This window comes from Chrysemys picta, chromosome 17, assembly GCF_011386835.1.
Source record: "Chrysemys picta bellii isolate R12L10 chromosome 17, ASM1138683v2, whole genome shotgun sequence".
Classification (NCBI taxonomy): Eukaryota; Metazoa; Chordata; order Testudines; family Emydidae; genus Chrysemys; species Chrysemys picta.
The window spans coordinates 3,536,702-3,551,167 of NC_088807.1; the positions used below are offsets into that span (position 1 = coordinate 3,536,702).

Below are 14,466 nucleotides of genomic sequence, written 5' to 3' on the forward strand. Positions count from 1 at the left end.
CCAGCTGGTCCCTGCTCGTCCCCTCGCCTGGTGGGACACCCCCTTCGAAGGGCTGCTGACCACACTGGCCCCTGGCTACAGGGACCGGGGGGGTTAAATCGACCCTGGGGCTGCTCAGTCCGGCGGGGCCTGGCCCCCTCTCTGCTCTCCTGTATGTGGCCCAGTCGCTGTGGCTGCCGCAGGGGTCCAGTGGGGGACCCAAAGCTAGGACCCCACACCGGTGCTGCGGCCCCCCCAAGGGGCTGCTGGGTGATTCCAGCTCCCCCCCCTTGTGCCCATGCCAGTTGCATTAAATCCCTTAGCAGGAAGGCTGAAGCGCCGAGGCCGGCCCTCAGTTAGTTGGGGCGTTGCTGTTAGCTGTGACGTTCCACCCCAGCCCTGGCTGCATCTCTCGGCAAAGGGGCTGGAAGCTGCTAGAAACAAGGATGCTGTTGCCTCCCACTGGCCCTTTGTCTGCGTGGGAGGGAGCGGCCCCCAGGGCCCAGCCGGCCACAGGAATCGGGTGTCAAGGAAGAGACAGTGGGAGGCAGTGGCCCGGCCTGTCTGGGCACCTGGCTTCCTTTGTTGTGCTGGGGCTGGACCGACAGGTTCTGATCCCTGATCTGGTTTGTTTCAAACCGCTTCCTGGTGGAGGGTGCAGGGCCCTGCCCCCATGGAGCTGGGCTTGGCCCAGGTCCCATCAGCACCCCGCTCTGCCCTTTCTCTTCCTAGCTCTGGGCAGGAGTAGCTGGGGGAGGGGAGAGGCTAGGACTCTTGGGTTCCTGTCCCAGCTCTGGGAAGGGGGGGTGTTGGGGGAGGGGGGTGGGGATTGAGGGCCTCAGCAGAGTTGGGGAGCCCGGGGCTGGGCGAGAAGGGGGCTGTGGGTCAGGAGCGAGGGGCCCCGGCAGAGCTGGGGGGCTGGGCCCCTCCGGTGCTGCAGAGCCGAGCGCTCTCCTTGGGGCTGCGCCTTTGCGGCTTGCACAACAAGTGTGTACGTGCCCCGCCTGCCCACAGCCCGTGTCATCACCTCCCCACCCCCAGCTCGGCTGGATTCCCCCACCCCACGGTTGCCCCACAAACCTTCCTGTTCCTCCTCCCCTCCCCTGGCCGGGGCCCGCCCTGGGCAGGGATCCCAGCTCCCCAGTCTCCCTCCTCCAGCCCCGAGTGCCTGCAACCCCTCGGGATGGCGTCCCAGCAGCTGCGGGCCCAGACCCTGCCCCTCTCCCCCGGGGCCCAGGAGCGGGGCTGGCAGCAGCAGTTCGAAGGGGCCTGGGAGCTGGGCCGCAGGGGGGTCCCCCTGCCCAGGGACCCCGACTGGAAAGCCCTGTGCGAGCACAAGCCCTTCGAGAGGAACCTGCTACAGAGCCCGAACCCCGAAGGTAACGTCTGTCCCGCCGCGAGCGACCGATGCCAGCTGCCCCCCCACACACACCTGCTCCAGCCCCCGGGGCAGGGCCTGGCTTCTCGGCTGAGTCAGCCCCAGCTGGGGGGAGAGCGGGGGGGGGGGAAGTGGGCCGGGGAGGAATTGGGGGGGAGGGGGGTATATGTACGGTGGTAACAGCCGGGGTCCCGTAGTGCCAGGTGCTGCACACCGTCCCGGCGCTGAAAAGCTCCCAGTCTCGCCAGCCAGGGTGGGGAAGGGAAGGGGGAAGGGCATGAGCCCGGGGGGCATCTGGTTAATAAACCCCGGGGTGTGCCTGGCGAGTGGAGGGTCTGCGCAGGACTCGGGGGGGGCGGGGAGTTCCCCTCCTATGGAGCTATTTTGAAAGGTCCCCAGATCCCTCCCCTGTAGGGTGACCAGATGTCCTGATTTTATAAGGACAGCCCCGATTTTTGGGTCTTTTTCTTATCTAGGCTCCTATTACCCCCCACCCCCAATTTTTCACATTTGCTGTCTGGTCACCCTGCCCCCCTCCCCCCAGGGCCTAGCCGGCCGCTGGGCCAGAGCCAAGTGTGGGTGGGCTGGAATGCGGCCGGGGGAGCCCGACCAGCTGCGCCTGCTACCCCGCCCATGCGCCAGGCACCTGCCTTGCTCGCTCCAGTAACTGGCCCACTCGCCCCAGGGCCACTCCAGTACCGTGCGGCATGGGAAGGGTTAATCAGTGCTGCTACCCTCCCCTACTCCAACAGAGGGGTCCGGGGTCAACAGCTGTCCCTCCCCAGAGGTGGCTGCAACTCAGCACTGGGGAGGGATCTCTGTAAACAGCGGCCGTGCCCCTCCCCAGAGGTGGCTGCGTTTCAGCCCTGGGGAGGGATCTCTGTAAACAGCGGCCGTGCCTCTCCCCAGAGGTGGCTGCGTTTCAGCACTGGGGAGGGCTCTCTGTAAACAGCGGCCGTGCCTCTCCCCAGAGGTGGCTGCGTTTCAGCACTGGGGAGGGATCTCTGTAAACAGCGGCCGTGCCTCTCCCCAGAGGTGGCTGCATCTCAGCACTGGGGAGGGATCTCTGTAAACCACGGCCGTGCCTCTCCCCAGAGGTGGCTGCGTTTCAGCACTGGGGAGGGATCTCTGTAAACCACGGCCGTGCCCCTCCCCAGAGGTGGCTGCGTTTCAGCACTGGGGAGGGATCTCTGTAAACCAGGGCCGTGCCTCTCCCCAGAGGTGGCTGCATCTCAGCACTGGGGAGGGATCTCTGTAAACCACGGCCGTGCCTCTCCCCAGAGCTGGCTGCGTTTCAGCACTGGGGAGGGATCTCTGTAAACAGCGGCCGTGCCTCTCCCCAGAGGTGGCTGCGTTTCAGCACTGGGGAGGGATCTCTGTAAACCACGGCCGTGCCTCTCCCCAGAGGTGGCTGCGTTTCAGCACTGGGGAGGGATCTCTGTAAACCACGGCCGTGCCTCTCCCCAGAGGTGGCTGCGTTTCAGCACTGGGGAGGGCTCTCTGTAAACAGCGGCCGTGCCTCTCCCCAGAGGTGGCTGCGTTTCAGCACTGGGGAGGGATCTCTGTAAACCACGGCCGTGCCTCTCCCCAGAGGTGGCTGCGTTTCAGCACTGGGGAGGGATCTCTGTAAACAGCGGCCGTGCCTCTCCCCAGAGCTGGCTGCGTTTCAGCACTGGGGAGGGATCTCTGTAAACAGCGGCCGTGCCTCTCCCCAGAGGTGGCTGCGTTTCAGCACTGGGGAGGGATCTCTGTAAACAGCGGCCGTGCCTCTCCCCAGAGGTGGCTGCGTTTCAGCACTGGGGAGGGCTCTCCGTGTCAACAGCTGCTCTGCTCCTCCCCAGAGGTGGCTGTAGCATATGGTGTTTCAGTGCAGTTGATGGCCTGCTACTGCACCCTACTCGAGAGGCAGCTGCATCCCAGTGCTGGGTGAGGGATCCCTGTGTTAACAGCTGCCACCTCCCACCCCAGAGGCAGCTGGTTGTCAGTGCAGGGTGAGGGATTTTGTATAAAGCCCCCCACGTCCCACCTGAGAGACAGCCGCATCTCGCTGCTAGTTGAGGGATCCCCGTATAAACAGCTGCCGTGCCCCACCCCAGAGGCAGCCGCATCTCAGGCAATGTGATTTCCTGTTTGGGATGTGCTGTGGGATCCCTCGGGGGCGGGAGGGTGGGGTTAACGTCTCGCCCGAAGGCAGCCCAGTCTCCGGGGAGGTCTCTGCTGCAGGGAAGGAGGCTCGGGGGCCTGTCCCAGCTCGTCTCTCTGGAGGAAAGGGGATTTCGCTCCGATGCCAGTCCCAGCCATTAGAGCTGCTGCTCTGGGACTGCTCCAGCAGCTCGATGAATCAGCAAACTCCCCCCGCCCCGCTTACAAATAGTTCTCCCCCATGGCGCCTTCCAGAACCCTCCCCGGCTACTCTCCAGGGGGGAAACTGAGGCACCGAGCAGGGAAGGGGCTTGGCCAAAGCCACGCAGAGAACCCAGGAGTCCGGGATCCCAGCTCCTCCCACTAGCCCCCGCTCTGTGATGCAACCCAGGCGTCCTGACTCCGATGCTAACCACTGAGCCACGCTGCCTCCCTGTAAGAAGGGCAGAGGAGCGGGGACGGGGGGGGGGGGAGCTGCTGGGCTGGGATTGTGCAGGGCTGGGGGGGTGTCGTGCTTAGGCTGGAGGGATGACTATGTTGTGTGTTTCATTCCCCACCCCCCCCAACAGGTGTGAACATTTCGGAGCCAGCTCCTCGCCAGCCACCCAACAGTCCCCGGGGGCCGCTGGAGTCCTTGGGTGAGTGCAGGGAAGGGGAGCCTGGGGCAGGGCTGGTTGCCAAGGAACCAAATAGCCCCCCTCCCCCTCTGTCCTCCTATGGGGCACTGAGCAGCGTAGGCATTGGGCCTGGCCCTGCTGGAGGGCCGGGGGCTGGGAGCTGCCTTGTGTGTCCCAGGAGGGGCAGCATCAGGCAGGAAAGCCCACCTCTGCGTACTTCACCCCTGCTTCACGGCCTCCCCCCACGGGGCTAAGTCGGATGCCCGTCGATTTCCCCGGGGGCAGCTGAATCCCTGTATAAACTGCTGCCACGTCCCACCCCAGAGTCAGCTGCGTCGCCGCTCTGGGCGAGGGCTCCCTGTATAAACCGCTGCCTCGTCCCACCCCAGAGTCAGCTGCATCACCGCTCCGGGCGAGGGCTCCCTGTATAAACCGCTGCCACGTCTCACCCCAGAGTCAGCTGCATCGCCGCTCCGGGCGAGGGCTCCCTGTATAAACCGCTGCCTCGTCCCACCCCAGAGTCAGCTGCGTCGCCGCTCCGGGCGAGGGCTCCCTGTATAAACCGCTGCCTCGTCCCACCCCAGAGTCAGCTGCGTCGCCGCTCCGGGCGAGGGCTCCCTGTATAAACCGCTGCCACGTCCCACCCCAGAGTCAGCTGCGTCGCCGCTCCGGGCGAGGGCTCCCTGTATAAACCGCTGCCACGTCCCACCCCAGAGTCAGCTGCGTCGCCGCTCCGGGCGAGGGCTCCCTGTATAAGCCGCTGCCACGTCCCACCCCAGAGTCAGCTGCATCGCCGCTCCGGGCGAGGGCTCCCTGTATAAACCGCTGCCACGTCCCACCCCAGAATCAGCTGCGTCGCCGCTCCGGGCGAGGGCTCCCTGTATAAACCGCTGCCTCGTCCCACCCCAGAGTCAGCTGCGTCGCCGCTCCGGGCGAGGTCTCCCTGTATAAACCGCTGCCTCGTCCCACCCCAGAGTCAGCTGCGTCGCCGCTCCGGGCGAGGGCTCCCTGTATAAGCCGCTGCCTCGTCCCACCCCAGCGTCAGCTGCGTCGCCGCTCCGGGCGAGGGCTCCCTGTATAAACCGCTGCCACGTCCCACCCCAGAGTCAGCTGCGTCGCCGCTCCGGGCGAGGGCTCCCTGTATAAGCCGCTGCCACGTCCCACCCCAGAGTCAGCTGCATCGCCGCTCCGGGCGAGGGCTCCCTGTATAAACCGCTGCCACGTCCCACCCCAGCATCAGCTGCGTCGCCGCTCCAGGCGAGGACTCCCTGAATAAGCCGCTGGTCCTCCCTAGAGCCAGCTGCATCTCTTGTGCTCCTGGTTGCTGTCAGGGAGGCTTTTTTCTGCTGCTTTTAACCCTCCTTGTAACCCTCCCCAGGTAATTTCAGCGGCTGGGCCATTAGCACCGAGGAGCTCCCTCCCCAGACGGGCGACAAGAAGCCCGGCTCTGCGGCTCCGCGCTTGAGGTGAGCAGCCGTCCCGGGCCAGCCTGGAGATCTGGTGGCTACTTGTGACTGGGCCATCGCCGTGGTTTAGGGCCCTCCTGTCACCCCCTGCGCCCGCGCAGCTCAAGCAGGAGATCTGGGCGCGCTGGGCACGTGTCTCCCTGGGCTGGGTCCGAAGAGAGGGAGCTGGGCATGTGTCTGGCTGGCTAGTGCAGCCCCCCTGGGGGGTGGGGGGGAGGCCTAATTCTGGAGCTGGTTGCTTTACTCACCTAGCCAGTGGCACCACCCGGGCTAGGTTAGGCCAGGGTGTAGATCGCCCCGTGTGGCAACATTGGGTGGTGCAGGCTTGAGGCGCCAAGAGGGAACCAGAGGGCGGGTCTGAATCCAGCAGCCTCCGTGAAGAATGATGAGTCTTATTTATTAGCTGGCTTACCGTGGCACCCAGGCACGCCAGTTATAGACTAGGCCCCCATTGCGCCAGGCGCTGTACGTTGTCGTTGCTATTAGGTGTATTACGGTAGCTCCTCGGCGCCCCAGTCGTGGCCCAGGCCCCCACTACGCCAGGCGCTGTACGTTGTCGTTGCTATTAGGTGTATTACGGTAGCTCCTCGGCGCCCCAGTCGTGGCCCAGGCCCCCACTGTGCCAGGCGCTGTACGGACACAGAACGGAAAGATGCTCCCTGCCCTGTATGCCCGTCCCCTGCGGTTCCTGGCTGCCCTGCTCCTCCCTGATCCTTTTCCTTCCCCCTCCTTGCAGCTGGTGCATCAAACAGCAGCGGGTCGACCTGCTGGCCGAGGGGCTGTGGGAAGAGCTCCTGGACTCCTACCAGCCGAACATCACCGTCATGGACTGGTACCGGCTCTTCTTTGGATGCTCTGGGGGGCGGGTCCCAATCGCTGCCTCCACATCTCCCCTCCCCCGGTAGCTGGTCCAGCTCCCCAGGGCCAGATCTGAGCCCTGTCTTGGATCCCATGGGGGTGCTGGCCAGGGTGCAGTCCCTTGGTTGGGCAGAAGGGGGGGGGGCGCATCGTCCTTTCCCACGCCCTGCGCAGAGCCACGTCCAGGCTATGGGGCAGGAAAGACCGTAGGGCAGCGGGGATGGCACTCGGCTGAGAATCAGGACACCTGGGTTCTATTCCTGGCTCTGCCTCCTGGGCGACCGTCCCTTCTCTTGTGCCTCAGTTCCCCCACCTGTGATAATTTGGGAGTCCTGGCTCTCCATCCTCTCTGCTGTAACCACTAGACTCTACTTCCCTCCCAGAGCTGGGGTGAGAACCCAGGAGTCCTGACTCCCCCCCACACTAACCACTAGACCTCCCGCCCCCGCCAGAAGTGGGGACAGAACCCAGGAGTCCTGCCTCCCTCTAGCCTAGGCTTTGCCTGTAAAATGAGGATCATGAAACTGCCCCCCTCTGGGGGCCGCTGTGAGCTCTGCTGATGAAACACTAGGTCACAGCTGTTCTATTTGCCGGAGAGAAATGGGATTTCTTGAGCTTCTTCCCTTAGAGCATCCCCCTCCCGCCCTTCGTTCCCGCCCGGTAATGGGGGCCAACTCCCCCGGTTCACCCCAGATATGGGCAGCGGGGTGGGGCGGGATGGCTCGTGTTACCTGCCCTCTGTTCCGGTGCAGGTACGAAGACAGCCGTCTGGCCGAAACCGTGTACCAACTGCACGTCCGGCTTCTGGCCGCCGACGGGCAGACGCCCCTGCGGGAATTCCACCACCAGGGCCCCGAGCATGGGGCATCCCAGGAGAAGAAGAACTGGTGTCATGTAAGGGAGACGCGGCCCCCCCCCCCCGGGAAGGGAGGGGGGCGAGACAGCTAAGGAGTAGCAGGGGTAGGGGTGACTTGGATACACAATGTCTGGGCTAGGTCCCAGTCTCCTTAGCGTGCCAGGCCCCAAGGACCCCCTGAGGCAGGCCCATAACTTGAGGGAAACTGAGGCATGCATCGGCATCATGCAAATATTACAGCTGCTTCCCACTTGGTCACAGGGGGATTGGACCTTGCCAGTGCAGTGGGCGGTTAGCTCTCCTGGTTTGCACTTCTGATTCTGTTGGTGACACTGAGTCAAGGCACATCAAGTCCGTGCCTCAGTTTCCCCAGTTGCCCAGTGGGTGGTTGAGCACAGAGGGAGATGGGGACTGGGCTGGGGCGCCAGGGCTGGGGAAGATGCAGCGCTGGGTCAGGCTCGGTGTCTCTTTGGGGCCGTGGGCTCAGGTCCTGATGTTTTCCCCGTTTCGAAGGTTTCCCACGTTTTCCATGACTACGGCCCGGGAGCGCGCTACGTCCATTTCCAGCACCGGACCTTGGACGCCGAGACGCCGGGTGGGTTCTGCCGCACCAGAGCGACGGACAGCAGCGTCTCCGTGCAGCTGCGGGACTGACGGATGGGCCAGCAGCCGGGGGGCGGGGGAGGGCGCGGTTCGGTTTCTGTTCCCCCGGGGGCTGACGGCAGTACCCGGGCAAAAGCCGGTGCTGGATTCACTTGGAGCGGAGAGCCGTGTCCCCTCTCTGTGCCCTGGGGGCAAAGCGGGGGCTGGGTGAGGCCTGTCAGGTCAGTCTCACTGCGGGGGGCTGGGAGCCAGAACTCCTGGGTTCTATGCCCAGCTCTGGGAGGGGTGTGGGGGGTCTAGTGGTTAGAGTGGGGGTGGGGCAGTCTGGGAGCCAGGACTCCTGGGTTCTATTCCTAGCTCTGGAAGGGGAGTGGGGTCTCGTGGTTAGCCCTCCTGGTTTGCACTTCTGATTCTGTCTGTGACACTGAGTCAAGGCACGTCAGGTCCGTGCCTCAGTTTCCCCAGTTGCCCAGTGGGGTGATAGTTGCAGGGGAACTGTGAGGCTGCATTCAAGATGGGACCTGAGCAGTGGCATTAAAGAATTTCTGGTGCTTCCTGTGAGCCTACAGCCTGTCTTCTTGGCCTCAGCCCCCGTTGCCCCTTCCCCTGTGGTATACCAAAGCCAGTGTTTATTGAGTGCTACCCCGACCCCAGAGGTGGTTGCAACCTAGCGTCGGGCGAAGGTTCCCTGTATAAACAGCCCCTGGGCTCCACCCCAGAGGCAGCTGCATCTCAACTCCAGGCGAGGGATCCCTGTGTTAGCTGCTGCTGTGCCTGCATCCCAGTGTCGGGTGAGAGAGCCCTGTATGAACAGCTGCCACGCTCCACCCCAGAGACAGCTGCAGCTGGTGAAGGATCCCTGTATAAACAGCCCTGCCCCAGCTGTCCAGTGGTTTGGGCTCCCAAGCTCAATTTCTTATACCAGTAGAAGCCTGCCATAGCAGGTAGAGCTTCTCCCACTTCACCAAGTGAAATAAGCTACCCCGGCGTGACACTCTATACCTCAGGGGAGCGCCCTATAAACCCCGTGTTCCTCATTTATAGAGAATTGTGATATTTCACTACCGGGGTCGGCAGCCCTTCAGAAGTGGTGGGCCGAGTCTTCATGTATTCACTCTGGCTGAAGGTTTCACGTGCCAGTCATCCATTTTAACCTTTTTAGAAGGTCTCTTTCTAGAAGTCTAGACTATAGAACTAAACTGTTGTATGTAAAGTCAATAAGGTTTTTAAAATGTTTAAGAAGCTTCATTTAAAATTAAATTAAAATGCGGAGCCCCTTGGACCGGTGGCCAGGCCCCGGGCAGCGTGAGTGCCACCGAAAAGCAACTCGCGTGCCACTTTTGGCACGGGGGCCATAGGTTGCCTACTCCTCTCTAAAGCAGGCCTTGGGAGGTATCACGGGAAAGGTTACGATCTGCTGAAAGCCACTGTTCTCTCTAAATACGTATCTCACTGGTGCCTATGAAGTTATGACCAAGTGCTGTATGGTGGTCACTAAAACATGCCGTGAGCTGGGGAATCGCCCGGATATTAACCCCCCAGAGAGCGAACAAGGAAAGTAACCAACGCCCGGGCGGGTGTCGAACAGCCATGGTCCAGCAAGGGAGCTACAATGCAGTGACTCACCCCCTGCATGAGGCCACTCCAGGGGAACTGCTCAACCTTGCCTGGAGAGAGCGGGACCAGATGTCCCGATTTTATAGGGACAGTCCCAATATTTGGGGCTTTTTCCTATATAGGCTCCTATTACCCCCCACCCCCGTCCCGATTTTTCACACTTGCTGTTTGGTCGTCCTACCTGGCGACTCAGCCATGCCCCCCAGCCATGCCTGGACTTGCGTTCTCCAAGCACATGGATTTAGGGTATAAAACAGAGCACAGGGGTCCCGGGCTTCACCTTTCTCCTTCCCCCACGCACCCTGCAAGCAACAAGAACGCTCAGAAGACTGAAGACTCCAACAGGGGGGTCTGGCCCAGGTTTCAAGGGGGAAACCTGTGTATTATGAACTGTGCCATCCAGTGGGGTGAGAAAACTGCTTGATCGAAATCCTGCCCAGTGTCTTACAGGTTTAGGATTGAGATTTCCTTGGTAACTAACTCTGACTTTTTGCCTCTCACTTATAATCGCTTAAATCAGTGCTCTCACACTTTTGTACCGGTGACCCCTTTCACACAGCAAGTCTCTGAGTGTGACTCCCCCCTTATAAACTAAAAACACTTTTTAATATATTTAACACCATTATAAATGCTGGAGGCGAAGCGGGGTTTGGGCTGGAGGCTGACAGCTCACGACCACCCATGTAATAACCTCGCGACCCCCTCAGGGGTCCTGACCCCTAGTTTGAGAACCCCTGACTTAAATCGCTCTTTTTGTAATCAATTTACTGTTTCTCCTTCCCAGTGAGTTTGGACTGGAGTGCTTGGTACATCTGCTTAAGTTTCCAAAGGCCGGGGTATGTCCACTTTCCGTTGCTGACGTGGTGACTCAATGAATAAACTCACCTTGCTCGAAAAAGGGTCTTGAGCAGTGCCAGCTATTCCTAAAATACAAGGCTGGGAGGATTTGGGTGGTGCCTTTCTCTGGGTGATTCGTGAGTAGCTCCGGGATTCATGCAATCTAGCTGGGTGCGGGACTCCACATGCCATTGTACTGAGTGTTAACAGCACCTGGTGCTTGCTACCAGTAAGGCATTGACAACCCCCAGGATAGTGAGACAAGGGGGCACAGTGGGCCCACCCCAGGGATCCCCTCACACCCGGTAAAAGGGCATTTACGCTGATAGCGCTGCGTGGACACGGGAGCCTTTGCCACTATAGAAATCGCACCCAACCACCACTCTCCTCACCGGCATTGCCAAAACTTCCCGCCGCAGACCTGGCCCGAGTCACTCTGTGCCTCAGTTTCCCCAGCTGTACAATAGAGAGCTTTGACACTCAAGTACCGGCTGAGACAGCTAAACCCTGAGTGGGAAATGAGAGAGGCAGTGTGGCCTGGCTGGATTCTATCCCTGGCTCTGCCACTCACCGGCTGGGTGACCTTGGACAAGTCACCGCCCCGCTCCGTGCCTCAGTTTCCCCATGTGTGAAATGGGGATCGTGCTACCGCCCTCCTTGGTGCAGTGCGTTGCGAACTGCTGCTGGAAGAGCTAGCAATGATTAGTATTGTCTCATCAGCACAGTTATGTTTATTGCAGGGGAAGGCGTGATAAAAGCCCGGGGGCGGGGGAGAGGGTTTAATGAGAATCGGATCTAGGGGGTAAAACCAAGCTAGGCCTACGTGCTCGAAGATTACCGCCGCCGGGAAGTATTAAGCAGAGCATTGAACCTCTCTGGCTGCTAGATGGATGCTGAATTAGGTCGCTCAGACCAGCTAAAAGCTGAAGTTTGTGATCTATTTGTTAATATCAACTGATGGTTATTTGGTACTGCCGAGAATGCGTTAGGTGCTGGATAAAGTTCAGATTGACACAGCCGCCCCCCAACGGGGTTTGAAATTTAAAGGGGAATTTACCAGCCGCTCTCCACAGCTCCCTGATGCCGAGATGCTTTTCCAGTGGCGTGTTCTTGCCGGAAAATCACCCAGGTTTCAGACAAACAGCACACCTGCGAAAGCTGGACTAAAGCCATTCCAGATGCCTCAGCCCGAGGGGGCTGGGGACGTGGGCACGAACCCATGGTGCTGTGAGCTGGCAGCAATCCCTCAGGCGCTGTGGGATAGCTGTTCCTGGAGGCGGACAGCATGGTGGTGTGCGGGCACTGAATACCAAAGCTGTCAGGGATGCAGGTTGCCCAGTTAGAGGTTTGGTGTTAGCAGTGAGATTAAGGATTGGCCCAGCTGGAGGTTTGGTGCCAGCGGTGGGATAAAGGCTTGGCCCGGCGGAAGGTTTGGTGCCAGCGGTGGGATAAAGGCTTGGCCCGGCGGAAGGTTTGGTGCCAGCGGTGGGATAAAGGCTTGGCCCGGCTGGAGGCCTGGTCTCACTGCTTCTCCCCTGGCCTCGCCTCAGTTGCACTTGCAGTAGTAGGCGGAGATGGAGTTGTCCCAGTCCCCGAAGAGCCCCTTCTTGATCTCCCGCAGCCGATATACCACCCCGCTGTTGAACTTGCGGCTGTAGCCTTCCTTGCCGTTCCTGGACCAGACGCTGAGATCGCAGCGCGGCGCCACCACCAGGGAGGAGATCTTGTCGTTCCAGCCGAGCGGTATGTAGGGGACGTCGTCGCCGGGCTGCACCTGCAGCACGTTGCCCCCGCAGCACTGGGCGTAGTAGGGGCTGTCGTCGGTGTACAGCTGGGCACAGATCTTGCTCCCGTCCGCGTTCTTCAGATCCGCCGGCGCCGGGCACTGGGCCCAGGCCGAGGCCAGGAGCAGAGGAAGGAGGAGCAGGGGGTGAGCGGTGGCCATCGTCCCGGTGCCGATGGGGGAGCCGCCGCAGCGGTTCTCGTTTATAGAGCCCCACCCCCTTCCGAGGCTGGGGCCCTGCCGGGGGCGGAGCCCAAGGACACCAGAGGCAGGTGTGATAAGGGTGGGAAAAGGAAAAGCTGGTGGCACAGCAGAGCACCGCGTGTCCTGCCAAGGGAGCTCCCCCAGCCGAGGCCTCACGCAGGCACCTGGGGCGGGGGCAGCTAATGGGGGGGGGGACTGCTCCCCCTGGAAAGGTGGAGGTCACTCACCGCTGCCCCCCAATGGGCTGGGAGGAGTTGGAAGTGTTATTGTCCTCCCCCTATTTTATAGCTAGGGAAACTGAGGCGTGGGAGGGCCCGGAGGTCATCCAGGAGTCCTGGCTCCCCAAACTGGTTGTGCTGTAACCACGAGATATCACTGGCAGTAGAACCCAGGAGTCCTGCCGCTGGCCTCTACTTGCTCTAACCATTAGACCCCGCCCCCCTCCCAGAGCAGGGAAGGGAACCCAGGCCTCCTGACTCCCAGTCCGTCCTGCTAGTCAGGACGCCTGGGTTCTGCCACGCGACCTTGGGCGAGTCGTTTCACTCGCTCTGTGCCTCAGTTTCCCTGGCAGAGCGGAAATGAGCAACGCGATCCCCTGGCCCCAGCGCAGGGCTGCTCCGGGTACTCCCCAAGCGGCCGCCACCTACCTTCCCTGCAGCCCTAGGACGCCAGGGTTTCATTTTCACCCCCCCAGCAGGAGGGAGAGCAGTTCCCCTTCCTCCCACCCCCACCAGCTGGAACGACACATGACAAGCTCCCCCCACTTCTGCGGCAGTGACAGGTGTGTGCTTTCCCCCGGGCCATCCATCCCTCCCCTCCCCCGGGTCACGGCCCCGAACCGAGTGGGGAGGGGAGAGTCTGATCCTTTCATCCGCTTCCAGCCAAGTTCATTCCCAAGGACGTGGCCTTCTCCAGGCAGCTCTGCAAACATCTGCAAGATCGGCTCCCCGCCTGGGGACGCCGGATCCTTTCCAGAGCCGAGCGGACGAAACTTGGGGCCCGATCTCTACCGGCAGGTAGGCCCCTAAGGACACCAGGAGACACCTAGGGGGATCCTCGTGAAGTGCCTAGCTGCTTTCTGTGCCTAAATCCCTTTGTAAAATCCAGCCCAATGCTCTCTGCTAGGGACCTGGTATTCCCTTGGGAATAGCAGGGACAGAGGAGGGAAGTATTGTTACTCATTCACTTATTTTTGAAGCCCTTCTGCATGCAAAGAAGACCAGGCTGGTGATTAGGATGCGGGCCTGGCTCTCTGGTGGCGCTTTTCCAGCAGTGACTTTGAGCAAGCCATCGACGGGGGGGTACACCAGTGGCGAGTCGCTACTCACTGTGAAAGTCGACCCCCCTGTGACGGGTTGGATCACAGAAACCCCCTTGGGAGCTGCCACCCGATGTGCAAAGACTACCCCTGCTTCTGTTTTCCCTGCCAGCTCAGGACTCCAGCACCCTGTCTTGCTGAGCCAGACACAGATCCAGGGTCCGAATCACTTGTCCCAAAGCTGCAAGTTACCTGTAAACAGCTCACAGAAGTGTGCTTGTCTTTAGCACTCAGATGCCCAACTCCCAATGGGGTCTAAACCCAGATAAATCCGTTTTACCCTGCATAAAGCTTATGCAGGGCAAACTCAGAAATTGTTCGCCCTCTAGAACACTGATAGAGAGATATGCACAGTTGTTTGCTCCCCCAGGTATTAATACATACTCTGAGTAAATTACTAAATAGAAAGTGATTTTATTAAATACAGAAAATAGGATTTAAGTGGTTCAAAGTAGTAACAGACAGAACAAAATAAGTCACCAAGCAAAATAAAATAAAATGCGCAAATCTATGTCTAATCAAACTAAATACAGATAATCTCACCCTCAGAGATGCTTCAGTAAGCTTTTCTCAGACTGGACCCCTCCCAGGCCTGGGCACAATTCTTTCCCCTGGTACAGCTCTTGTTGCAGCTCAGGTGGTAGCTAGGGGATTCTTCATGATGGCTCCTCCCCTTCTCTGTTCTCTTCCCCCCTTTATATATCTTTTGCATAAGGCGGGAACCCTTTGTCCATCTGGGTTTCCACCCCCCCCCTCACTGGAAAAGCACCAGGTTAAAGATGGATTCCAGTTCAGGTGACATGATCAC

At 60.6% G+C, this 14,466-nt stretch overlaps 2 protein-coding genes across 2 annotated transcripts; one reads left to right on the forward strand and one right to left on the reverse strand.

The window, feature by feature from the left end:
• Positions 1-863: 863 nt before the first annotated feature.
• Positions 864-8,455, forward strand: NCCRP1 (NCCRP1, F-box associated domain containing). The gene is made up of 6 exons (XM_065570887.1): positions 864-1,358; positions 4,069-4,137; positions 5,495-5,582; positions 6,319-6,414; positions 7,193-7,334; positions 7,810-8,455. Exons 1-6 carry the CDS (start codon positions 1,163-1,165, stop codon positions 7,948-7,950), a joined length of 732 nt encoding a protein of 243 aa, XP_065426959.1. The 5' UTR covers positions 864-1,162; the 3' UTR covers positions 7,951-8,455.
• Positions 8,456-11,272: 2,817 nt separating this feature from the next.
• On the reverse strand, positions 11,273-12,304 carry SYCN (syncollin). Its single transcript, XM_005293196.4, has one exon. It carries the CDS (start codon positions 12,296-12,298, stop codon positions 11,900-11,902), a length of 399 nt encoding a protein of 132 aa, XP_005293253.1. The 5' UTR covers positions 12,299-12,304; the 3' UTR covers positions 11,273-11,899.
• Positions 12,305-14,466: the final 2,162 nt, after the last annotated feature.